This window comes from Pterocles gutturalis, unplaced genomic scaffold (assembly GCF_000699245.1).
Source record: "Pterocles gutturalis isolate BGI_N339 unplaced genomic scaffold, ASM69924v1 scaffold9403, whole genome shotgun sequence".
Classification (NCBI taxonomy): domain Eukaryota; kingdom Metazoa; phylum Chordata; class Aves; order Pterocliformes; family Pteroclidae; genus Pterocles; species Pterocles gutturalis.
This window is the reverse complement of record NW_010125610.1, coordinates 18,130-45,851: the sequence shown is the minus strand read 5'-3', so window position 1 is coordinate 45,851 and position 27,722 is coordinate 18,130. Positions and strand designations below refer to the sequence as shown.

At 38.5% G+C, this 27,722-nt stretch overlaps 1 protein-coding gene across 1 annotated transcript in view; it reads left to right on the top strand.

Annotated features, from left to right (window-relative positions):
* The window catches only part of LOC104465544 (RNA-binding motif, single-stranded-interacting protein 1), a gene marked incomplete at its 3' end in the record, with an annotated part of 44,538 nt that overhangs the window by 3,584 nt on the left and 13,232 nt on the right, over positions 1-27,722 (top strand). The window contains exons 2-3 of the mRNA XM_010078635.1: positions 21,706-21,764; positions 24,619-24,710. Of these exons, the coding sequence (XP_010076937.1) occupies positions 21,706-21,764; positions 24,619-24,710 (151 nt within the window). The remainder of the gene's footprint in view (positions 1-21,705; positions 21,765-24,618; positions 24,711-27,722) is intronic.

The window sequence follows — 27,722 nt, the reverse complement described above, 5'->3', positions numbered from 1 at the left end:
CATAAGATCTTTCCATCAGGAATATAAAGGTAGGCAAAGCAATTGATGCAACAGCCCACAGATACTATCTTTTATGTGGGAGACTAGACAGGAGAAATCAGCTAAAGAGAAGGAAAGGAGAAATGAGAGTAAGGAGCCGATGGGCACGGTTTGGGGAAGCCTGCAGGAAGCCGCCCAAGCTCAGCGCTGGCTGTGAGTCTTGGAGCTGTGTCTGCAGCTGCCCTCTCTGCCTGACTGCCCTGTGCAGTTTCTTTTCCCAAACTGTGTCGTGGCATTGCATGAGCTCTACTGTACTGATCAAACCTCTGCCATGAAGTACTGGTTTTGCAGGGTTGCTGGAGCGGTGTTAGCCTCAGCCGTGCCTAATTGTACTGCCTTCCCCCAGTGTGGCTAATCAGTACTTGCTTGATGTGTCTCTTTCAGCTGTTGTGTTAGCTTTTTGCTTATGAATACATTATTTAGGTTTTAATTGTACTTTCTTATCTGGTGACTGTTAGACAGTCATTTCTTACAGCTTATTTAATATCTGTATCTGAAGATGAAAGATTAAATCCATTCCAGTTATTCCCTGAAATTCCTGAGACTGCTTATGCAACTAGGGACTTATGTTATTTGGGTTTTAGGAGATTCAGCCAGGAGTTTGTAACTTGCATTGACATGTTTTCTAGGTGCTTTCCAGACATTCACTAAGTGCTGTGCTTCGCTGTGGATGACCTTTATGTCCAAACCACATGGTTCCAAAGCCCTGTGCTTTCCACCGTCTTGCTTATGATTTACTTCGTAGCCTGCAGCATGGCATCTCTGTAACACTGAATTTCTTCAGAGGCCTCTTTTTGTGCCATTTACATCATTAAATGAGGATGATGCGGCAGATCCTTTGTCCTCTTGACAATCCTCAGTCCCAGGGTGAGATTTCAAGCTTTGAGGCTTAACCCAGGTCTTCCCCATTCAGTTCAGCATAAATCATCACACCAGCCCACCCTTTGGTGTGCTTCTCTCCAGACTGTTTGCTCGTACCGTGTCGCTTGTATTGAGCTGTTCATAGTCTATGTATTTTTGAAATTTCTTTTTGCTCTGGACAGTTTCATTTAAGCCTTCTCCCTTAAATTATTGCTGTATGGTTATAATGTGGGTATTTAATGGGATTACAATTAGGAAAGCAGCTGATTTAAGGTAATAAAGTTAGCGATATAATTACCATGACAGACCATTGTTCTGTGCCAGGATGGTCAGAACATAAAAACAGAACCATGTAACAGCTGCCTTTACTTATGTGCCCTGGGAAATCATGTATCTTGTTGAGTGAGCATTTTAAAGATTCCTTCCTTAATATTCAGCATCATGAACACAGACATAGCTAAAATGAATGACAGGCTAGTGGTCCTTTTGAAACATTTGAGCCTGGCAGCTTTGTTTCTACAGCATGGGAAATTTTTTTTAATAGTTGCGTTCTCTTATGTTTCTATGTTTTGGGGCAAGAGCACCCAGAAGTTGTTTCAATTCCCTGCTGTTAATAAAACACATATTTTCATTAAGTCATGTGACAGCCATTAGCATATTAATGTTTCCGTGTTCCTTGCTTGCTCTGTAATTGTGACCTCTCCCCGTGCTGCCATTTCCCTTTTCCTTCAGATATGCTTAGGAATGAGAGGTGGTGAACTGGAGCTCAAACATTTATTGTAGCAGGGAGCTGTCATCGCTGTGGTCAGTCAAGAGCAAGAGATCTGCTAATTTTACTCAGCATATCTCATTAGGAAAAGGACATGGCCGTACTTTAGAAAATAGTCTGACTGCCTTTTGCATTTAACTCTTTCGGGAGAATGATCTGGGCAGGTCACTGCTGCTCAGTTTGGTTTAAGGAAATGTCCGTAGCACGTGAACCCAACCCCTTTAGATAGATGGTGCGGATAAGGGAAAGTAGAAGGGAAGATTTCAAAGGTAACTTCTCCAATTTTTAAAGTATTTTCTCTTCTTTCCTTTGTCTCTTATTCTCAATTTTTCTTGCATTTTTCTTTCATGGTTTGTCAGATGCAGTGAAATAATGCATTCATAATTATGTGGAATATGATTTCATGTCATATAATTAAGTGTGATACATCAGTGTCTCTGCCTGTTCCCTTTGAGATCAGTATTAATACTGGTTTTATTGGAGCAAGAGTCCATCTATTGTTCTTTTTTAGGGTGGAAAAGTGTCCTCTACAAATTAGTTCTTCTAGAGGTTTGTATGCATTTTTAAAATAGCATTACTGCATACATTTCTGTATAAATAACACTAGCTTTACAGAATATCATTTGGTTGCAGGAGGAGGTAGATTCTTTAGGCAGGCACACGCTGGTGTGGAACACAGTGCAGAGAAACACCCTCAGTAACCTTGGGACCAGGATTTAGACAGTCTCACTTGTGTTCTGCCCATCTGATGCACCCAGTTTCTCAGGCAGACAAACTGACAGAGGAAGAGTTGCATGCCAGCATGGTGTGTAAACTGGCTCTGCTAGCTTCTGCCTTAGCTGCTGATCTTTTAAGGGGTTGCTGTCAAAAGTAAGTATCCCATTTCTACATATGAGAAGAAATAGTATTCAGTTTTATGTGTCCCTTTTGCCAAAGGCACTGGAGAGATGTAGGCCTGACACAGAGATTGAAATGCTGCTTTTTTTCAGGGCTTGACTTCTGCAGTCAGTGGCCAGGCATTTATTTGTGTGGTATGCCATGGGAATTGCAGTTGGCCTGGAGATGTGATGTTTGGTTTGAGTAGTTGTTTCCTTGACTTTTTTAGTGACTGCTTTCAGCAGCCATGTTGTGAAGTGTCTAGTCTGGCATGATGTGAAGGAAGACTCTCTGTCTTCCCCTCAATGTTTGCACTTTAATTAGACAGAAATAAAATTCAGACACCTTTACATTCGTGATCAAATGAAATCCATGCTGAAATCCTCTCTGAAGAGTTCCAGGGTATTTTTTTGTGCAGTAATGCCTTGTTGCAGAATGTCATTAGGGAGCCGTATGTATTTTTGTGGAAATTGTAGTTGGAAAAAGAGTTAAAAAAGTTGTCTTCTAGAGTCCTATCCTCTGGATGCAGACAGTCTCTTGAGATGCCTTGAATTTAAAACAAATATAGTTTTAGTTTTCTCTTTACATTTTGTGATTAAGCAAAGATTTAAGTTTTTGAACTCAGTATTTTGTTTAGCCTAACAGTAATCAGCAATTCACCGTAGCACACTCTCTCAAAAAACAAGCCATCTGAATACAAATGTATTGACGAGCTCTGGTTGCACTGTGGTCACAGATGCTGGGACGCAGCGATTGCACAAGCTCCATCTCCCCCAGGAGCTGAGAGTTCTGCTGCAGCGTGGAGCTGGAGCAGAGGTGATCCCATGGAATTTCCTTCAGGAAGTGGGGGCGAGGGAGGAGAGGAGAGTGGAAGGAATGTTTCGAGCACAGCTGCTTGTGAAAGAAGCACTAGGAAAACAGATTGGTAAAAGTTACCACCAGTGAAGATGTCTCACTGGAAAACAAAACGCTGATCTGGTAGTGCGGGCCCTGTAAAACCTGTGAGTGTTTGCAAGTCTGCAGGTATTTGTTGTACGGAGGTGCAACCCTTGTTCCCTGTTGCAGAGCTGCAGAAAAAAAATGTCCTGTGACAGCTGGTGGAATGCCTTTGATCAGAGTCCTGGTTCAGCGCTTCCCCATGGCAGGGGCCCGACTCAGATGTGAGGTGAGAGCAGTACAGTTATTCATCAGAATAACCAGTGGCTCAATAACATTTTGAAGGGGATTGTTTAATTTCAGTGGACTAATGCAAATGTTATCAAGTGCTTGTCATGCTCTTTAGTGGGTTCCATGATGCGGATGCCAAAGCCTGTCCCTTCTGTTAGAGACCGCTTGGGCAGGTGTCTCAGTCAGAAACCAGTTCAGAATTGAATCAGCTTTAGAGCCCAAGCTGAGTTCTGCCCCAGCGTGCTTACATTAAACTTGCCCTTTTTCTCAAGATACCGTTCGGCGTAGAAAGCAGGATCAGTATTTGCAAACAGATTTTTATCTAATGTCTAATATCTCATGTGGTTTCACATAACTCATAGAAATCTTGTGAAGTCTTGACTTTGTTTGCTAAAGGTTAGTTCTGCTTAGCTCTGATTTCTGTAATGTTAACTCCTTGAAATGAAAAAATGAGCCGTCTGATGTTGACACATTATAAGACCAGTTATTTTTTTTTAACCTTTGAATCTTTTTTCCCCTGCATTGTTGCCAAGCTACATTAGGATTGAGAAAGTAACACCTACAAATTGTATGCAACCCAGATAATAAGCATCCATAGGAAATCTAAATTCAGATCCTGCTACCTCCAATTAAGTCTGTAATTGGGGAGAAAAATCAGTGCTTTTCCTGTCCCACAACTTCTACCCTAAAATTCTGCTCTGTTCTGACATTCAAAAAATGTCATCTGCCTCAGTACAGTTTGAGCAGTGCCTTACTTGAGACTCAGACCAACCCTGTAGAACATTAAATATTTAAAGGGCTGCTGGGAGAAGAATTAACATTTGATCAGTTAAATATCTAATCTTTGCAGATAGATGTGCAGTACCTGGAAAAAAAGTAAAATTTTAATTTGAATGTTGATAATGTTATGATACATGGATATAGAGCAAAAAACACCAATGAAAAACACAAAGAGAGAAGACTTTGATTTGAGATCTGTTTTGACACTGTTACTAGTGCAAATATTCCACTTGATATAACCTGTGTGAGTTGAGTCAATCATTAACAGAATCAATTTCAGAAGAAATATGTTCTGATTTGTACTCCTATCCTGCCCTTTCTATTTCCATTTCTTCTCTTACTTTACTCTCCAATTTTCCCAAAAGAGTGACAAATTGGTGATCTGTTGCTTTACTGTCACAGGAGAAATCCCCCCAAGATAACCGTTGTGTGTTATTTCATGAATTTTCTAAGGATTAATAATTACATTTAATTAATTGTTAATTTTGGTCATCCTAATTGAAATATATTAGCCCAAAATGTGTGTTCTTTTTAAATGTTAAGTTTTCTCTGTTCTGTGCAGTTGTGTAATTGTGCATACTATCTTTTGAAAGAGAGTATGGATCACAATTTTTGCCTAGGAGAACATTGTTGACTTAAGGCCTTACACATTGTCAGTATTTCAAATCCTAGTGCTGCTTTTTGGCTTAGATATAGTCACTAACAAGCTTTCACAAGTCTATCAAAATATCAGCAATTATTTTGGGCATTAATAAGGGCTTTTTCTTTAATGTCTGAGTGAATGCAGCCATGAACTGAGATCTAATAGAGGATCTAAAACTGGGAGGAAAAAAAAAGGCTCCATACAGGGTAATACAAATACTGGAGAAATCACCAATCTTTTATTTACAAACTGTAACTGTCAGGAATAAAATAATCTGAACACTGGAATACTTATTTCTGGTTTCAAGGACTCTGCTGATAGAGTAACTGAAGAGCTTTTCGAGCCTGGAGACTAGCAGAGTTTTACAGTTCAGGATACAGTTTTTATTTAGGGTATATGAAATCACCAAGGAACTGGTGTGTTAACAGCCGGTGTAGAACAGAAACACTTGCCTGTGCCCCTGAGAGGATGGCAGGCTTGATCCCTGTTTGTTAGAAGTGTGCTTGCAATGACCTGATCCTAGAAAGAGTGGAGCACCTGCAGGAGCCCACAGCTCCTGTTGCTGGGATTAGGATTTAAAACCATTTAGCGCTCTATAGCATGGATTTAGGATTTGTTTGATAGTGAAGGCTGAGCTTTCCAGCTATGTAATTGCACAGTGCCTGATAAACTCCACAGTCTCTGGTTCTTTCTTTTCTTTTCTTTTCTTCTGTTGTTTGGTTAGGGTTTTTTTTTTCTTCTTCTTTTTGACTTGTAGCTGTGCAGTACCCCGAGGCAGAAGTCTCCCCCATGTTAAGTCTGAATGCCTTGGCTGAGTTCTGGAGAAGGCGTTTGGCAGAGAGAAGAGAGAGTCTTTTTCCTTTCAGGCCCTGAGGCTATCAGTGTGGTGGGGTATCCAGTGGCGCTGACGTAGCAGTGTGCATTTCCTTCCCCCCATCGCTGTTTGTAGTACTGTGATCTGAAAAGGAGTGTTTGTAAATCATCAGTGTTTTTTTTCCTCCAGATATCCTGTATTCAACCCCCTACATTTCCCACACTTGAAGCTGCTTGGGTTTTTTGTGTGGCAGGCTTTGTCTTAACTTTATTGTTAAGACTTTTTTATTTGTTGCCTAAACTCTATTTGCTGTATTTTGAAGATCTCAAATACTGAGAGAGAAAGTGTTGTTCCACGTTTCTTTTTCTAAGTGGCAGTTTACAGAGCTTCCATGTTGCAATACTAGGAGTGAAAGACCATTCGCCATGACTGCCATTGAAAGCAATCATCATACCAAGGCCTCAGTATTAAGGTACTCTTTGTTATGTAAATTAGGATCAATTATTTTTGAACATCTTCCAAATATTCAGAGCTATGACATAAAAATATAAAATAATCTGTCCCAGTCTAATGTTCTTCCTAAGTGAATTGCATGTTCCTTTGTTCCATGAGAAATTTGGAAGTTTTTTCCACCCATTTTATTAGGTGCTTATTCAGTGAAATATTTGTTAATTCTCTTTGAAGTCTAGGATGCTGTCTCTGGATTATGCAGTTTCACAAATGCCATTAAATATTTTGAAAAGAGTGTCCCTCCCAGGAAGAGGGGACAGCCCTGACTGTCACGAATCAACTATTTTCCCATCTAACGCTTGAACTGAGATTGAGGTGGTGGTCTAAGGAGCACAGGCACACTGTTTTGGACAACTGAATTGTGTAGAATTGATAAGGTGCAAAAGTAGGTAGGTTTTAGTAGATCCCAGAAAGGCCCAAGTTGTTAAGATGTTCTTGGGTAGATAGCCAGGGTAAGAAAAGTTTTTGAGTTTGATTCCTTTTTGAAAAACAGGAAAGACTTAATTGTTTTCCTTTTAAGTTTCCATCTAACTAATAAATTGTACTTTTTGAAGCAGTGACCTTAAGCAGAACCTGTGTTGGTCTAGATCAATATGGAACATAGGACTTCTGATTCATTTGTGGTGACTCTTTTGGTCTTTTCTATAGAAGATGTTGCCCTTTTAATTGTTACTTAAAATTCAGTGATCAAGTGACCGTGCCTGTATTCTCAAGATAGAGCCCTCCATCTGAACTCACTTGGGTCCAAACCCCCCACTTAATCAGAGGAGGTCAGGGATTTGGACTCCTCCAAGGTTGTAGCTGAAAGGTGAGCAGCAGCAAGACGTTACCTTCAAAGGTACTTGGTTACTGACTAAGCATCCTAGTGATGTTTATATGGTGGATGTAGGTTTTGGGAACATTGTTAGTCTCTTTATCTCGTGGGATTAAAAAAATTAGATCATTTAATTAGAAACAGAGCAGAATACATCTAAATATGTTGCTGTAAAGCCAGATGTTCAGTTCTTTATAGTTGGCTTGCCATGTACTTCACAATATACTAATAAAAACACTTCTGAAAAACGGATCCACTCCTGTTTATATCACCACAACAAAACTAGTTAATTTTTTGCCATGAAAAAGAGGAAATCAGTTTCTGTTTCTCTGTATGAAAATTTCCAAGTTCCTGGGACAGAAGATATTTTAGTGCCATTAGGACATTTAGCTCTTTGTTTTGTGCTAGTTAATGTGCCTTTTTTTGGTCCTTTCCTTAAGCAAAGGGGAGGGAGGCAGCTTGAAGTGCAGCAGAAAGAGTAAATTTCCATCATTTTATCTTGTAGTCAAGAAGGAGTATTTCTGAGGGCATTGTTTTCTTCTGCTCATTAGTGTCCTTTCCAAACTTCTGCTTTGTTCAGTGGGACAGAATTTGCAGATATTTTAATTGTTCCTCAGGGCTTTAACTGGATTTGTATTTGGACCTGGGTCACTGGTGATCTGCCTTCTGCAGGATCTTACAGTTGTCTTCTGCTCATGCTTGTGCCAAAGATATTTGACAACTCTTGAGTTCAGCTTCTGCAGTGGTGGAGGAAATGTGAGGCTGTTTCTCTCAAGCTGCTTTCCTCTAGTGGTAGAGGTCAGCATTTGGCTGTGACAGCTCTTCTTTATTTTTTTGGCAGACGGTTCTCTGACATTCTTGTTGCTGAGATCATCCCCACCAGGGCTTTCAGAAGAACATCTGACTGGGGCTCAAGTTCTTTACTTTCTGCTGTTCTGACTGTATAGTATGTTATAGGAAAGGTCTCAGTCCTTCACCATTAATAATTAATTTGCTTCTAGATACCTTTTGTTGACTCAAAGATTCAGTAATTTGTATTATCTTCTTTTCACCGTGATTTGGTTTCGTGTTGAGGGTGTGGATTCTTTTAATCCCATGGATAATTTAAGAGGGAAAAAAAAGTATCATTAAATTACTGCAGTCTGAGTCATACTTGGTCTGTGAGTTTAGTTCCCTGGCCTTCCCACACAGCATTTCCGATATGCAGTGAGCTGAGGGTGTGCAGGAAGGACTGCAGAGTGACCTAGATACTGTTTAACTCTTTACTAATGAGTGGCTTTCTGACACTGGTTATAGCCATTGCCTCTTTGTATTCTCAGTCCTTTTCTGTGCAATACAGTTTCCTGCTTCTGAGGTGGTTTTTCATTAAAAATATTTTAAGATTTCTATTTTGATTGGTTTAAGCATCTTGTTTAGATAAGTTGATTGGGAAAATTAGTACATGAACTATTTCAGAATCTGAAGCATAGGCATTGAGATTCATCCTCAAGTGGAAGTTACGACTTCTTTCATGTAGTACTTTATCGCTTGTAAGAGAGAAGTTCATTCAGCTGCTCCTTTTAAGAAACTTTAAAACCACATCTGTTTAATGCAGATGCCATCCGGGCTTGCAGTTGATATGGCCAGCTGGAGGACCCCCATTTTCTTTGAGCCTAGTTGACCCAGTCTTGAGTCACCCCTTTGCACAGATGCTCATGGATTGAGTTTTCCCTGCTAGGCCAGGATGAACCTCCCTTGTATGCGTTCTTCACTGTGAAGCCCATTGATCCAAGTGCTTCCTGATGGACACGAGCCAGAATACAGTCTGGGACACTGAATTTGTCCTTCCGTGGTGGCATTTGATGTAGTCGTTGTACAAAAAACCACAGAATACTGGAAATGAAGGTCTGGGGGATGACATTAGTTTCAGCCAGCTTGGGTGTGTTCTACATGACAATCTGGTAGTCGGCAGTGTGCTGTGACTGCAGGTCTGTCTGCAACTCAGGGCTAAGAGCAGGCTGAATGTGCGGTGGTTCCAGAAGACTTCAGTTGTACTTGGCTATCAGCTATAGTGATGGGATCAGAACAGGCTAATGGTGTTTTTAAAGAAAATGGTATATTTAAGCTATGAAAAGCAAATTTCCAAATAAATACCTATTGCATTCTCTTTGCAAAACTGCAGATGCCAAACTCTGCCTCCTGCTTGCTTCAATCAACATTTAAAATACACACATGTCTGTCTTAATAAGTGTGAAACTGAGGAGGTGTCACTGAGTATGACCCTGACGCATCAGCCACGAAGGTTGTACTTTAGATTTTGTGTTACACCTTGTGATTGCTCATGTATCTAAAATATGGCAACAGATGGATAGTATTTTTTTAATGCATAACACTCCTCTGTCCCTATCTCAGCACTTAATACTACTGCGGACATCTTTTCAACAGATCCATGCAGTTATAATCAATAATATGTGAGCTGATGTTTCTGCTGGATAACATACAGCCACTTAAATGCCCTTGTGAAGTGTTTTGACCCCTGGAGGGAACTACTTTAGTACAACCATTTTCTCTATTGAAATGGAGATACTTGCTATTAAGCACAGCTGGGACTTGAGACTAGAGAAGCAGAGTCAAATAGGGATCAAGTCTACATGCCCTGCTATTAAGGAGGCAAGGCCTCTGGAAGGTTTAGCAGTGATTTTGAATAATTTGTCTATTTAGTGCTGTTCTAGTATGATTGATGTTAAGTTACTAGAAATTAAAGGGGATCAGCCTCTAATATTAATTTTTACAGTTTCTTTGTAATTAGATGTTAATTCCAGTATAGCTACTGGAAGCAGGATGTTACTATGAGTGTTTAATAAAATAACCACTGTTAAAATGCAGTTCAGAGAGACGGGAAGTTATTTGAATGTATTGGGTTTTTTTCCCCTCTTCTGCCCTCTAGACAGAAGAGGGGGAGCCAGCACTTTCCAAGATGGGGTGTTAAATTAGTGCAAGATGCGGGTAAGAACAAATAGGTATCTTTGTGTAGATGGTGTTTTAGCCCAGCAGTCTAGGTTTCTAGGTTTTGGATTCATCCTGTTGGCTTAGCGTTGTCTTGGTATTACAAAAACAGAAGGAAAACATGCAAAATACGCTGACGTATTTTTTAAAAGTTATCAATGACAGACATTATTCCAGCAACCAAGCATCTTCCATACAAGATAAATGCAAGAAAGCATATTGTGTGTGTGTACATATATATGCATGTATTTTTATGTATCTATGTAATTTACACAATATATGAAACAATTTTTTGTAGTTCAGAGTTGACAGATGGGTCAGGGCTTAGGAAATAGGATGTGGCTGAAAGTGCCCTTGTACTTTGGCAATCTTCAATATAATGGTTTTCAAGATTTTGCCAACATATTACTTGAGACATCATTTGTTTAAACTGAGGTTATAATACTTGGTTAGCAACCTTCACTAGAAGCAAAGTTAATAGGCAAGAATAAATTAAAGATTTATCTTCTGCAAGTATACAGACTTGTAGCATTAATAGGTGTCTGCCTATCCAGATAGGAGGTAATCTCACACTAGCTAGGGCTATAGCCAGAATAACACTTTTTGATTTATACTGTTCAGACTAAAGGGAAAAAAAGTATTGGGAAGTGTTGATAAATAATTTTATTTCCCCATTGTCTTGTCCTTAATTCTCTCCCACAAGAAGAAAAGAAATATGCTTAGGAAAAGCCAAAACAGAGGACAGTGCATCATACGCTGACAATGACTGAATTTGGCTTCCTTGGATGGAGGAGGAAGAATTGAAAAATAAAAGGTCTTCAGGTAGAGAGATTAATTTATGCTTCCAAGCTGGTCTGTGTTGTTTAGCAGAGAGAAGAGAAAGGAGTTATAAATTATGAATAACAAGAACTGCTCTCATATGTCTTCATAGTTTTATTCTTTCAAGCTGTTAGTGTAGGCTCTGCAAAACTGGTGAGGCTGAAATTTGCCAAGATTTATGGTTGGGTGTAGAAATACTGCCTTACTTTCAGATTAAAACAGCTAGCAGTGGTAAATCAATACACACATGTCTGCAGACCTGCCATGAATTCGGCTTATAAATGCATATTAGCAGTCATCTGGTTTAATTTCTTATCTTCCCAAATAATTGTCTTGATTAGTGATCATTTATCAGTATGAAAAAAAGGATAAAAGAAATTGCTAGACGGTAGAAATCATACTGCAGACTTCTAATTTGAACCTCTTTGGAACTTTATTATTTTCCTTGCAAATGAATTATGATTTAAAAAAACCCCTATATTTTTCATGGCTACATGAAACTGTGCTCTCATATTTTTTATATTCTTTCTGGGAGCCACAGGAACTGTTATAATTTATTTTCAAAGTATATTGCTTCAGTTTTTTCTTTCAGTTGTGTGTAAAATGCAGATTATTTTTTTTTCAGTGCTTTACTCCTAACCCTAACACATAATTTGGTTCCATTCTGTACTGTTAGGATAAGAGAACAACAGGGTGAGACCATTTGCTTTCTTAAAATGACATGGCTTTGTTCTTCCGTCTTCTAGTTGTAGGAAACTGTAACCCCTTCTCGTATACCTGAATAGCCTTCTCAGTAGATGCACAGGCAAATTTCTGCAGAAAAAGGTAGATTGTACTATGTTTTTTTTGAGTAGGAATGATTGTAGTACTAAAAAATGGGCTAGCCAAGAATTTAAAATATTGTTTTTATCAATTATCTCTTTTTGTAAAACAAGGATTCTCCATAGTTTGTTCTGCTTAACTGGATGCTGAATGATGCAGATTAGAAAGTATAGCATGCTTTGTAAGGCAGGAATTGAGAGGCAGATGTCTTGATTTTATTTTTTTTTTTCTAGTGTTGTAGCATTTACTGGTAATTTCTTGTGTGAATGTCTTAATATACATTAGTTAATTTATTATAATTTATGGTAATGCTGAGATGTTTTCTGGCTATCTAAGTAACTGCACAAATAATTTTCATATGAATGATCCTCAGTTCAGTGTCTTATGGTAAAACTTCCTATAAATGCTTTCACTGTAAGAGTGCCTCATATAAATTATGATATTCTGTATTACAAGTAGAATAGTAGCAAGTCAGTTTCTAAACCATCCAATCTAATTTACACACATCACTTTGTGTTCCATCCAACTCTAAAATATTTTTCTCAAAGACCAATGCCACATAATTTATAAGAAAAATGCAGAGTGGTCTTTCACTGACGTTGGTCATCAAACTCAGTAGAACGTTGGCAGGAAACAACACTTTTAATGTCAGCCAGCGTTTGTGTCCCTGTAAACAGATGTTTGAAAATGTAACGTAACTCTACGTAGTTCACACCTTTTAAAATACTTTGCATATGAATTTTCAAATGGGTAAATGGAGAAGCCTCCGAGAAGTGTAGACAAAAATAAATTATGAACTATTCACTTAGCTCTGCTGAACTGTTGATTTCATAAACTGTAAATATGATGATGAACAATTTCCTTTTCTGAAAGAACAGACACATTGGTTAATGCATTACTGTGATTTTTATTTTTTTTCCCTTCAGTTTAGGAGGAAGCAAGCTATGGTTACTTAGTCAACATTACACTTCCAAGTGTGTCAAAGAGGCAAAGCCGTTTGTGTTTGATAGGTTATTTATCCTGCTTAACCTATAAACTGTAAAGTAACAAGGCTACTGAACTGATAGATAGCTGAGCAGATGGTTCAGAGATTATGCTAAACCACCTCAGCTTGTCAGAAGTTAGGTTGGGTTACTGTAGGGGCAGTGGCTGCACCAGACACTGAATGGGATCATTTTTCTCTGTTGCTTGCAATTCCATTTTTCTTCGCAGCATGTGATAACTTGTGTCTTTACAGCTAAACCAGATACGTAATCAACAAATTTAGGACCAGCATGTTAGTATCCTGGCTTTCATAAGAATCATGTGGATGATGAGAATCTTTGGCTGTCTCTGAAATACGAAAGATGATCTCCTGTGCAGTGCAAGAGGTTGGCTCGGCACTTTTGCTGCTCTCGCACTCTCCTTTTGCAGTGTGTACAGCTGTTGCTTTGGTGTCTCCCTGCCATCAAGTTGAGCATTATTATCTTGCTAGCCTATGAAATATTAAATGGAAATTAAATACCATGTGTTTAGTAGTAAAAATTATGTTGCAGCTGAACAAGGGTAGGCCAAGATTCAGGGCTTTGAAAAAAATCTCACCCTGACGGGTGGGTGATTATTAATCATAGTTTGGCCAAGTATCTGTATTCACATCCTCTGTGGAGCAACTGAGGCAACAGATGCTGATACACTTGTCAGAGCCTAGAACAGAAGTTATAGGTTCATCCTTCAGAATTTGCCTTTTTTTTTTTTTCTTTTAAATTAAGAAAAATGCCCCCAAACAAATCCTAATGTAAAGATTTTATTCTTAAACTTAAAATCTCTCATTATTTTAATTCTACTGCTGTTGTGTTTTTCTCAAAGTAGCATCAGTTGAATTCTTCTTGATGCCACCAGGGAAGAATAAGAGAGCCTTACCCTCCAACTTCAAAAGCTCTTTGCAGGGGAAGCGTTTTGGGGTTTTGTTTTGTTGGTTTGGTTTTTGTTGGTTTTTTTTTATGATTGTGTCGTCATAGTACTGAAGAATAACTGTTTTTTTATGTGTTGCAACATTCTTAACCTTATAAAGTAAAACTAAATAAACATGCCATTACTTTATTTGTTGATTTAAGTTTGACAGAGAAAACACCTCTGCAGGGAATTGTTGGAAATCTGTTGGTTTAGTACACACTAGAAAGCCACGTTAGGAATGCTGTTTTAGTGTCAGCTGTAATATGTCTTAAACATTTGAAATACCCAGGGATACTAAAAAAAAACCCAATTAATTTTTCTCAGATGTGCTAAGTGAAAGGGCATTGTATAGTGGGTTGTGCTTTTAAGATAATAAATTTGTTGTTCAAAAAGGAGCATACTAATTGAAAAACCTTTGTAAAATGTTATAAAGATAGCTGTAGGGTGCTAAGAGGACTTTTTCCCCTTGACTTTCAGCAAGCTTCTAAGGAATGGATAGAGATTATTCACATCTCTGCAAAGCAAGAGGAAGCAAACATTTCCTGATTCTAAAAACATTTCTTCCATATCCCCACAGCTCATCCTTGGCTAAACCAGGAAATAACTACTCTTAAGAAAAACAAAATTGGTAGCTGAAAAATAATAGTCTCCAAAATCATCATCTTGTGTGTCTCTTTGCAATTCATTAGAGTTTTCAGTTCCTGGTTCTTTTTAGCTATGGAATAGTTACATTTGTGTACAGCCTGTACCAAATATGTATTAATAAAAAACCACTTTTTATCTGTTAAAATTAATACTGTCCAAGAAACTGAGAAGGCATTTGTTCACACTTCACCAAACTGTGCATGTCCATTATGCTGAGCATCTGCTCTTCTGAGGACACATAACTGTAAGAGCTGATAGCATATCTGATTTTGCATCTGATTTTGCTAGTTCTGATTACTTCTCGGTGAAATCTGGATTTGGTACAAATAATCTTTTCTTCTGGCTCAGTAGGTTACAAAGTAATACTAGTTTGTACTATACTGATGCAGTTACCAGTACATGATGACGATATATGCTTTTATCCACTGATTCTAATTGAAAAAACAAATATGCAAAATTTAAATTAAGAATTAAAGGTAGAGAGGTTGTGAAGAAAGCTTTCTTGATCGTGTGAAGAATTTACAGCAGCATGTAAGACTATTGAATTGTCAGTAAAGCCAAAGATCTGTGGGATTGGAGGTTTTTGGGTGTTTTTAGGAGGGTTTGGTTGTTTTTTTTTTAGTACACAGATCCTAACTCATCAAAAATAGTCTTTACCTTTACATTAATGGACAAAATATAATTTGGGTCATTTTGTAAAGACAATCAGTAGTTGTCTTCCATAATAATGAATGCTCATTTATTTGGAAGTATTATTTATCTCCCAAGTAAAATAATAAAAAACGACAATGCGGACTGCTTGGATATTTGGATATTTTGAAAATATCATGTTTCTCTCTGAAGTACCAGACAGTCAAAGGGACAATTAATAAGAAAGAAAGGAACTAGCTTTGTGTCAAGACTACATGACCGTTTGACAGAATTACATATATATCTGAAGCTAGTATAGGAGATTTTGCTGAACCAAGCAAATTAGCCAAATGTGTAACAATTTTAAAGCACAACTTGTACTAAGCTAGATTATGCATATCCATTAACTATGCAAATGAACAAAAGAAAAATACAACTGCAGCTTCCTGTGGTATTGATTATGCACTAAAAATGACTGATCCAGCTTTTGGTGGTAGGTACTAATTGTGTTCCAGTAGCAAATCTTTAGGTTCATGATGGCCATAAAGCAACTGATTGATTCCAAAGAGTTTCTCAAAGAACAGTGTGTCTTCCAACAACAGAAAACAAAATATGCACATAATGTTCTCAGCAATGTCTCCTTCTACATGAGGGCATAGATGTGGTGAAGAAGAATTTAAAAATGGAAACCATATGGTTTGAGTCTGTTCTCCAAACTCAGTATTCTGCTGGATTGAATAAATTTATTTATCAAGTTTTTATATGAGAACATTTACCCGTAATTAAATATCAGGATTAGTGTAGGCTATAGCAGTATTTTATTGACAGTTATTTTCTGAAATTCCTCTTTTTGGGAAGGTAAAAGTGTGATTAATGGAGAAACAAGAACTCCATGTGTTTATCTAAGCTTAAAAGGCAGCAAGAGCTTAAAGTTCAGTACACCACTTTCCCAAGATGCAGCAGAGAGAGGGAGGTATGGGAGCCAGATAAAACCTTTTGTACTGGTCAGAGGTGTTTTTTAGATTGAGCAGAAGAGATTGCTGGGGCTTATTGTGTTCCCTTGGCTGTGCTATTGGCTTAGAAATGCCCTGAACACTGAAAGAGAAGTGAGGTATGGGAGCCAGCTGTTCCATGTCAGCTCTTACTCATGACTCCCTTGACTCTTTTCCTCAGTTTCAGGGAATTTTCTTTGCTTCTTTTGCACCAGGGGGTACAGAGGAGCTGAGAACTGGAGCATAGGTGAGGCCTTCCCATGGATTGATTGCTTAGGTGCCTCCTCTTCAGGTCTCAGTCGAGATGAATGGGTTGGGCTTCCACATCATCTACAAGTGAGATAGGCTGTGGTGGGGACTTGGCTATTAAGACCGTTAGTTTCATGTAAATGTTTTGAGTTGTACTGTTCAAAATGGAATATTCTGTGTTTAGGAGGTGAGGCTGCTGTCTTAAAAGTTGCACATCACTGATTTGCAGAAGTCAGTGTTTGTTATGTGTATTTATTTAAGGTCATACTGAATTATAATATTCCCTTTCAAGCAGGAATTTACTACATTTAGAGCACATGCAAGGTGCCCACTGACCATGTTGTGCACTGAAGAAGACCATGTTGAATAATAAAGTTATTGTTGTTTTTTCTTTTCTTAAAGCCAATTTACAGAGTAAGCATCCCCACCTTCACGTTCTTCTTAGTGTTACAATTAATATACAGGAATTGCTTTGGAAGTATTTGTTTTATCCTTTTTGTTCTAGTTATTTACCCTAGTCTAAGGTTTATTTTGATGTGGATCCATTCAGCAACTGCAATGTATTTTAGGATTAACTGATCTGCTCTCCCACGAGACCCTCCTTGCTGGATCTGCCTGTTTGTTGTGTTCTCTCTTGTCTTTGGGTCACCTGTTGAGAATACTGGGTCCTTACCAAAATTTTTCTGTTTAGCTGGGTCCTCTTTCCTTTCACAATTCCACCTCATAGTGAGTTCATGTACTCAGAGCCACTTATATGTTATGAAATCCATGCCTGGATTTGCGGCATGATTCTGGCTCTTAGAACTAAAGAGCGTTCCGTGAAGGGCAGTGATAAGATGCTAAGATGTAAAAAATAATCTAGAATAAACACAGAAGATATGAAGCATTGTTTCTGCGTAGCAGAGGAGTTCTGACAGCACTGCAGTAATGCGAGGGATAACAGCAGGATCTCTAGGAATGCTCTTTTTACAGCTGGACTGGGCTTAGGCAAAGATAGAGCACTTCTCATCTTCAACACCAGGTTCTGGGCAGGTCAGGATGGAGGACCTAAGCAGCTCTGAAAGGCAAGGACTTTCCAGGGTAGCAGAGATCCTTCCGGCATGTGAGTGTTCAAGTCAATATCAGGTGGTAGAGAAACCTTAACACAGCACAAGCTGGGAGACAGTTTGAAAGTACTGCCAAGGGAAGCACTGTGAGCTTGGTGGTATGAAGTATATTAAGTTAAACTATCGTAGACAGAGATTTGAACAATTAATTCCAGACAACCCCTATCAAGCCTCTCAGTGCTCATTCTTATTGTACCTCCCCTAATGCACACGGAGATAAGTTCTTTCAACACTCAAAATAGCACTTGTGGCAGAGACTTCAAGCTACTTCATTCCCCATTCTTTGTCATGCTTATGATGGCATCTTATCGCCCTCACATTTGCAAGTATGTTCGTTATACTAGCAGATGTACAAAGGGACAAAAACAAACACTGGTTTGGTTTGATCGATGTACTTAGTTTTCTAAGGACCCTTTTCTTTCATCGTCATGGAGGTCACCAAAATTAGGCTTCAGAGATGTTTTAAATGTCGAAAGTATTCCTAGCTAATTGTAATAAATCTGTCAGGGTGATTATTTGCACTGGGTTTGACTGTGTTGCTGAACAATGTGATTTTTAAAAAGTATATGTTGATGCTTCCACTTCAAAAATATCCGAGTGTGTTAGTTTTGATGCTGGCTGGCAGCCAAACATCATGCAGCCGCTCACTCAACCTTGCCCCTCCTGGGGATGGGGGAGAGAATTAAAGGGGTAAAGGGAAAAGAGTCTTGTGGGTTGGGATAAGAACAATTTAATAACTAAACTACAATAATATTGAAAATAATAATGATGATAATAGTAATATGCATAAATATACAAAAGAGTGATACAATGTGTTAATGCTCACCACCCGATGACAAAGGCTCAGCCTGTTTCCCAGCTAGTGATCCCAGAACAAGGAGAGTCCCAGGACGGAGATAAGAGCCCGGGTGTCCAAGAGACTGACATGATCCTGAGAGAGGGACGACCCAGAGGGAGACAACCCAGAGTGAGAGAGAGTACTTCCGGAGAGTCCTCATCCATATACTGGGCATGACATGCATGATATGGAATATACCATTGGCCACTTTGGGTCTCAGTCCTAAGCGTAAGGTCAAATCCTAGGCGAGTAACTGGAGCTGCACTCCCTCCTTAGCTTATCCTGCACCTGCAGACACTGTCACAGCTGGGAAGCTGAAAAGTCCTTGACTGTCCTGGCAGCAATTGTAAACATCAGGATATTACCAGCCTTCTTCTCAGCACAAATCCAAAATGTAGCCTCATGCTAGTTGCTGTGAAGAAAGTTAACTGTTTCAGCTGAAACCGGGACACTAAGACAAAGGTATGGTGCTGTGTTTTGACATTCATGTTGCCTGACAGTAGATCTTCTTAGGGCAGCTGAGTAGCTGGGGTTATCCTTTCATTTTTTGCACAAAGAGTGTGTAATGGGTAGTGGAAGGCATTATCCTATTAAGTAGCAGTATCTTCCTACTTGGCTTTTGAACAAGTTTCTTCTTTATCTTGTGTCCAAATACACATTTGTGTTGGTGTTCTGTACTATAACAATATCTTTTACACTGGTATACAGACTGTTACTGAACATGCCCCATAACCAGTGCACGCTGGCAATTATTTGCTTGCCTCTTGCCCAAGCCCTCTTTTCCTTTAATACATTAGTTGACATTGCTACAAGTGCTGTATAGAAAAGAGATGCAAAGCTGAAAACATCTTTCCATCTCCAAAGATAATTCAGACTAAAGACAGAATGTGTTAATAGCACTCAAAAAGAAAAAAAATAGAAAATAACTCTTTATTGCTGCTGAACAATCATTTGATGTTATTTTTGGGAGAAAATTAACCTACTTAGTAGGGAATATGTAGTTGTTTGTCACCAGCCAGATTAGCAGTTATTTCTCAAGATTAGCACTTAATTCAAAAGAAAGCATAGTTTAAAAAATTTCTTCAGAGAGGGAATGAGCCATCAGCAATCATTATAGAAGTGATTCTGACAAACATGGGAGGTGGGCTTTGCCTTAGGTAGCAAGTCTCGCCAAGCGTGTAGTCAGGCTTTAGAGCATAAGAGTAGCCTCAGCAGCATGCCTAAGATATTTAGGTGTACATGAGCTTTGAGAGGAATTACGATCTTCAGGCAAGACCTAATATTTGGAATACAAGTTTTCTCTTGCTTGCTGTATTCCTTTTTGTAAGCAGGCGATACATATTAGTTTGCACCATGACTTTGATGTGTTTTGCAGCTCATTGATTTCTGGCGGGTCTGGATTGCAGCTGCACCTAACAAATGAGCAATTGAACGCAGGAGCCTGTGTTAACAGCAGTATTAGGACTGCAGAATCAGGAGGAAGGAAGTAGAATTTCATGATGGTCATCATTTGAAGGAAGCACTTATGAGGAACTGCAAAGAGTAATTTCCCCTGATACCAGATCACATGGTGAGAGAAAGGACGGGATGTATCCCTCTGCCCAGGCTGAGGTGGGGTAAACTGCATTTTTGTGCTTCATGGCATGAGTGGAGAGTTAGCACTTGGGAGGAGAATTCACAGGGAAAATCGTAGGAGAAATCCTGGCGATAGCTGCTATTGTTATACTGGTTCTCCGAATTGTTCCTAGACTCACACTGCTGCAACTTCTTGGCAGTCTTCCATGGCAGCTGGTTCTTTGCAGGCGCTGTGCTATCAAGGACAGTGAATTAAATCACTAGTGGTCTTGTACATTGGAAGATGGTCCATGAAGTGGTTGTACAGAAGACATGCAGACACATGTTTACTGGCTAGTGTGTGTCAGCATCTGTGGGCCAGCACAGTCCATAGCTAGCCCCTGACTCTCCTCTGTGACCACACTGGCTGGGGGTTGCTGTTGCTTTGCTTACGCAGGTACCCAGTGCTGTAGTTTTTCATCACCACCAGTTTTCACACTTTCAAGAACTGAAACAGTAGCAGGGACAAGATCATCCTTCCAGGATTTTTTACCACAAAAGGTTATGTATCTCTTCACATTAAGAAGCTTAGGGAAGCGGGTCTGGTATGAAGAATGCTGGCTATCAGCTATAATGCTGGGTGCAAGCAACCTGGGACACAAGAGTTTAGTGGATCTTGAAGAGTGCTGTCCCTGTCCTTGAACAGTTTGCCTCTGATTTATGACATGTACATTTACTCTGCACTCTGAAAAATTCTGGAGAATGTTTCCAACGTTTTAATTTACAAGGTATAAATGGAATGACGTTTGGAAAATAAGTGGCACTAATAAGGAAGTACCTGCTCCAACTAGTAGGCACAATTTCTATTGCTTTATTACAGCTTCTAGCATAATATATTTAGGTATGCACCGATTTTCATTGACACTTGTACATTTTTAGGCTCTAGATGGATAGTTCTGTTTTGTATCGTCTGTATTTTGTGTGGGTGCTCACAATTTCAAATGCAATAAGGAAGCCAACACCTAGTGGCTAGTGTCCCAGGTTTACCCCCTTGCAACTCTTTGAAGCCTTACAATAACTCATTGAATAAACAGAAAATGCTTGAAACTGGTCACAAAGTGTGATAACTACACTGAAACATGTATTTAAATGTTCTTTAGGGGGAAAGTACTCTGTAAATACGCTTCATCCCTGAATAACTATCACTTTGCAAGAGAACAGTTATTTGAGTACTCTTAACTAAGCTTAACTTTATTTATTAGGCTTCTTATATATTTTGAAGAACTTTTAAGACTAATACAGCCACTGCAGAAATTGAGTTAGTTGTCTTTTCAAGTAGTATCTTTTTGAAATGATACCTGTTGAAGTTATATTTAGCAGGTGAACTGGCAAAACTTCATTCTTCCCCCAATTCCACTTTCTTATGCTGACAACATTTCTCATAATCTTTTTTTTTTCTTTTCCTCTGTCATACCATGTTAGTCAGCAAGCCTAGCACTGACAAGGCAGGTTGTCTGCTTTGTCTGGTATGTATACTGAGTCCAAGCTTATGTCTAAAATGTGGTTTCTTATATGTACCAGGATTTTGACTGTGTTGTGTTATTTTCTGTAAAGCACTTTTTCTCTGACTTGTTTTGTGATTCTGCTGTGCCATTGAGAACACAGGGAGAAGACAACAAGATCATGCTTGAAATTGTTTATCTTTTTTTGTCACTTCTGTCTATGTACAAGTTTTCATTATATAATTACATAGTCTGTTATTCCATTTTATTAAAAGTAAAGGGTAATAGGATAAAAAATAATGTGTTGTAAAAGGATTTTTTTTTCTCATTTTCCTTATGTGTTTATAATACATTTTAGGTATGGGAAAATTGTATCCACAAAGGCTATTTTGGATAAAACAACAAACAAATGCAAAGGTATGTATGTTTGCCTTTATATTATATTCACCTGAAAGTCCTGATTCTGTAGAATACAGTAATGTTGAATTTTAAGTGCTCTCAACTTCTTTTTTTCTTTTTTCTTCCCATCCGATTCTTATTCCTCAACTAGGCTTATTCTTGCCTGTGTTGGGTGTATTCAGTACATTTGTTTCCAGCGGAGCTGGCAGACAGCCTGTGTCAGTGGTGCAGTGAAGGCGGAGTGAAGCTGACGCGCACAGTGCTGGCTGGCAATTTGCCTCTGTTTTAAAAACAGTAATGGACTCAAAAGCAGCTTTCCCCCTTTTGCCTGGAGAAACTAGGGAAGCTTGCAGAAGACCATTCAACCATACTGAGCATCTGAAAAAATTATATATTGTGGAAATCAGCTCCCTTGATTAGGGTGGTTTAAAGCAGCACTTAATTATGTGTTCCAGCCCTCTGATTGTGTTTTCTTATATGCAATTGAATGTATTGGGAGCAAAGAGAGGGTTCATTTTCACCAAAGAAATTGCAGCTGACAAAAAATATTAGAAGTCCTTTAGATAAGCTGAATACATCAGTTCACTGATTTTCATCACTCATTGCAATTAAGGTGAGATCATATCTCAGCAACGTGCATGGTGGCACAAGGTGTGGTAGCAGACGCTGAAATATCAGATTTTAGACTTTCTTTTTCACAACTAAGAGGATAATTGCTAAGCAAACTAAAGAATTAAGTCAGCTGATACGACCAATGTTAATAAGTGTAAAGCCCATGAATGAGTGTAAAGCTGATAGTCAGGAGTAGAAGAGGAGAGTTCATGATTAATCGAGTTGCAGGTTTTTTGCTGAACTTGGAAGCAGCGCAGGGGCATAGCTTTATACCTCCTTGTCCTAAGCAATTAAAGGAGTGCTGACAGTTGAGAAACAGAAATTTCTAGAATTTTTTTTTCTAGGTTGTATGCAGATGTCATATGCATATATTATGATTAGGAAAGAGAAGATGCCCTTTTCAATTATTTTAATTAATTGATACTTGTAACAGCGCTTACCTGATTTATTCTGTCCATTCCCCCCATTCCTGAAGACTTCAGTAGCTCTTAATGTTTTAAGAGATTTAAGCTGACTTTTCCAATATAGATTTTAAATCTCACCGGTGAAAAGCAGTAACAGTCTGTTGTTACAATATACAGCAAGTTAAGGCTGCAGGGAAGGTGACTGCATGCCATTGAAATTGCAGTAGGATCATAAATAAGCAGAATGCAGATATCTAACTGGAATTTAACCAGAATTTGACAGCATCTCTAGCTCTTGCCAAAAAAAAAAACAAAAAACCAACACATAATGGGATTTCAACTAACCAGAGCAACAAGTAATTGAGTTAATGTATCATCTAGAAGATGGCAAAGCTGGCTTCAGCGATGTGCTTGGTATCAGTGTGTAACTTCATCTGTATTGCTCCCTGCAGTGTGGTGGTGTTGGTAACCTGGGCTGTTCATGGGTGTGGAAAGCTAGTTTTGGTTATGGAAAGCTAGTTTTGCCTTGGCAGCACAAAACTTGAGCTAATTCACTCTGTTTCATGTCAGGATTTGACAGTCCACAACACCACATGTTATACAGAACAATATGCTGCTTTCTTCAGCTTTTTGGCAGGTTAAATAAGCTTGCACTGATGTACAGGACTGCTCGACTTGTTTTTTTCGAGTTAAGGACTTGAAAACTGATTCAGTCTTATCTTTACATGACCTTTTTGTCCACAGTATAGGCATACTGTAAGAGAATACTATTACCTTCTGAAGAAATAATTCCATTTTCTACTCCACTAGAGATTCTTTTAATTGTTGGGGTTTTTTGTTTGTTTTCTTTTAACCCAGCTTAGACATTGGAGAAGGATTTCTTTAATATTTGAGGCTGTTCACTGGTGGGATGGAAGGGGGTTGAAAAATGCAGAATGAGGTTTGCAATAACATTTAGGGGAAGTAGCTTCCAAACTCTGACTGCCTTTTGATGAGACTTGAGCATCCAGCTTCCAGGTTGCATTAAAAATCCCAGCCTACAAGGTCAGTGTCTGTAAAGGCCAATGTATATTGCTGTTCAGATGTCCTGGGATCCATTAGCTGTACATTGTTGGTCAGAATAAGAAAAGAATTTACTGCAAATATATGGAAATTGTTGCAATTAACTTTGGATTTACTTTAACTTATAAAGATTGCATTATATGGCATAGAAAATGCTTTCGGGAGAATTTTTTGCATTCTAGTTTCAGTAATAACAATGGGCAAAGCTCACTTGAATTCACTGAAGCTGAGTTTTCGCTCACTTTTAAATGTAGCTGGTTTTTATGTATATACAGTGAAGCAATTAATTCACCAAAAATTGGGTTATGATGCAGTAGATATGTGTCTTTTAAACTAAATTCCTCTCCCAGTTTCAAATAAATGACATGTAACTTGGAGGCTTATTGGTCACTTGTTCAAACTGGACTAAGAATTTAGTTTAGAAAAATGAACAGGTTATGCTTTACTCAGTGATCTCTAGGAAATAAACTGATGGTGTCACGTTCCTCTTAAAAGATACATACCAGATAACATAAAGGAAACCACTGTACTACTTGGTAGCAAAGTACGGTGGACAAAATCCTGATGAGTGGGCACGGAAATTGATTTGTTCCATTAGGGTAGATCCCCAGCAGTTGAAGGGTTGAAGGACTTTGGTAGATTGTTTTTTTGGGACTACATGAAGAGTTTGGGAGTTCAGATTGACCCTCTTCACCCACAAGAAAATTATATTAAATAACTGTGCTACTCACGTATGAGCTGTGTGATTATAGGCTGGCTGCTGTCTCGTTAATGAAATATGTTTTATATTTCAGGTTACGGTTTTGTTGACTTTGACAGCCCAGCAGCTGCTCAGAAGGCAGTTTCTGCTTTAAAGGCTAGTGGAGTCCAAGCACAAATGGCAAAGGTGAGTTAAAATAACTGGCTAATTCTTGCAATTGCTTGGGAAACCATTTGTACATTTGTCTTGGTGTCAGGACCACCACCACCACGTGGTCGCAACACCGCCTCCCCCCCCACTCCTCTCCCGGTAAGATGGGGGCAAATAAGAAAAAAAAGTGGAACCTCCTGAGTTGAGATAACGACAGATTTTTAATAATACCACACGAGGAAAGCAAAAGAAAGAAGAATATAACAATAAGACAAGATATAGAGTACAATGGAAACACTGATACAATGAAAATCTCACCACCACGAGCTTCACAAAAGAGACCCCTCTCCCGGCTAGCTTCCCCTTATATCCCGGGCATGACGTCAGCATGGTATCGAATATCCGGCTATGCCCAACTCCCAGCTTCTGTGAAGAATTAACCCTATCCCAGCTGGACCCAGGACAACATTACAAGCTTCTAAGTTAGCAGAGCATCGGCAATGTGAATTTTCAAGTTGCAGGCCCTTTACAGAGGGCACAGTCCTCAAGCTGCGTGGTGGTATTAAGGTAACAAAATGGGGGCTTTCAACTGCCATATCCCAAACCATCTCAACTAATGAAATAAAGAAACATAGTATGGTATAGTATGGTAAAGTCTTCAAACTCATCTGGTTGGATTTATCAATTTATTCATGATACTATTTTTCCATTGGCTTCATCAGAAGAAAGATTAGTAATAAATATTTAAGAACTACAACAGGCTTAACAGTTTAAATACGTGTTAAATCCTGGAACAAGTCAATAGCTGAAATAATTTACAGCACAAAGTGTAAGAGGTTTTATACATTGCCTGTTTGTTGTTACTGTGGTTAGCAGCCTCACAATTTGAGGATGAGTTTGTAAGCGCAACATGGCAAAATTTAACCTTGTGACTTTGTCTTCAGCCTTTCTGATATATTTTCTGCTAACATAAGTAAAATTTAAATCTGGACATTCACAACAGATGTCTTGAAATTCTTATCCAACTCTTTGACAACTTGTTTCTGCATCAGGGCAAACCCAAGCATTATTAAAAATAAAGAAATATGATCTTTTTTTCTCATTTTTACTGATCCTTGCCTCTGAATCAGTTTATTAGCCAAAAGTGATCTTAAAAGCAATGCTCTTTCAGCGTAAGATATGTTTCTCAAATCTATAAAATCAGGGAGATGATACATTAGTAATGATTTTGTCATGCATTCTTGTTAGGTCAGATGGCCTTGTTCCTATAGAGTACCATGAACACCACTACACATTTATTAAATAAAGAAAATATTACCAACATAATCTGTTCACATAATTTGTCGTACCTCTTAAAGATTTTTTTTAACTTTGAAAAATATATACTAATTAAAGATAAAATAATTCAATAATCAAATAGCAATCTCAGAGACTTTTTTTTTAATAGTCTGACACAGATCTAGCAAATCTTTTCTAGTTATCCATTAGGTACAGATTTTTTTCAGATGAGATATTTTCCACAGCTTCTCAGCTGAAGAGAACAGTTAAGCTAACAACATAAAATGTCTTTGGGTGGATTCCAGGGCAACAAAATGGAAACCATATGTTTCATACTTAATGCATGTTTTGTTACAGCCATGACACAAACATACATGCTTACTGGAAAAAACATTTTTTTTTTGTTTTTTGGTTTTTGTTTTCTTTTTTAAAAGGCTTTATGTATGCTTAATAAAGACCTTTTAATTAATCTTTCAGTTTTAGGTGATCACTTTAAAATATACACCAGATTTTTCAAAGCCTCTGTCTGCCATCTTATGGACATGATATCTGGGTAGGAGGGGAGAAAAGAGAATGTGAAGTCATGTAAATTTATTTTGCTAATTAATTTTGATGTCTGATTTAATTGTCTTCATGAGTAGATGGAGAAGTTCTAATAATTCACTATAGTAATCTAATGAATAGTTTCTTAGTTTTTCCCATAGTAAATTTTTCTGACTCATTTCCTCTGACAATTAGTTGCAATATTGCTAATATTTCTTTGTTAGCATTAGTGAAAAAATGTGCACCATAATACCTGACCATTTTGATTGATTTTTCTGATACTGTGTCAAGCCTGGTGACCTGTGGGAAATCTGTAACTATAAAGTTTGCATTCCAGTGAAACTTGTTGTTCTGCTTCTTAGCATGGAAACAGTGTTTGAATTATTAAAAAAACAACCTCAAAACCAATCCAATGAACAGTACCACAACAAGCAGTCACAAGTGCCTAAGAGTTTGAGTGCTTCAATTTTTGTCTATTTTGAGCTATTGGATTTTTATTTTTTTCTGGGCAGTACTGCTCTCTTCTTGTCTGAAAAATCCTATCTCCACTTGGATGCTCCGAACGGGGAGTGGCCAGTCACTTAGAGTTGTTTTGGCAAGATTAGCAAATCAGCAAGATTTGCAAGACTCTATAACTCGTGTTTGTGAATTTAATATTTTTTCTGTTTGCATTTTACCACCTGTGCTGTGCGGTGGTCTTCTTGCAGTGAAACTATTCAGACTTTAGCCTGAATGTCACAGATAAAGATTTGGAGGACAGTTTCTCAGCTGTCTGTCCAATGGATTTCCTCACTGACCACTGCAACTGCTTCAGTTCCAAAGAGAAATAAATGTCGGGATTTGTCTTTGGGAAGGCGTTGGTATTATGCTGTGCCCAGGGTGCTGGCCAGCAGCATGGCTCCTCAGTATTCTTGGCCTCCTCCCAGATACGGTGGTAGTCCCTCACCTTCCACAGCTGAAGGGGAAGGAAAACATTATTGCTGAAGCCTTGTTCTGTCTCTGGCTGCTGTAAATCCCTTTTTGCAGTGTCCTGGTGTAGCTGTATGATGATGAGTTAAAAATTACTCATATCAGCAAGATCATCTACAAATCCTAGTTTAGTAGAAGTGGTTCAGATTATATGTATTAAAACCTTTGTTGTTTGTTTTCTAGAGATAACTTTAATATCTGACATTGTGAGCTTTTCCCATCCATGGGTTAAGATAATGCTGTACTCAGTGGTCTGCT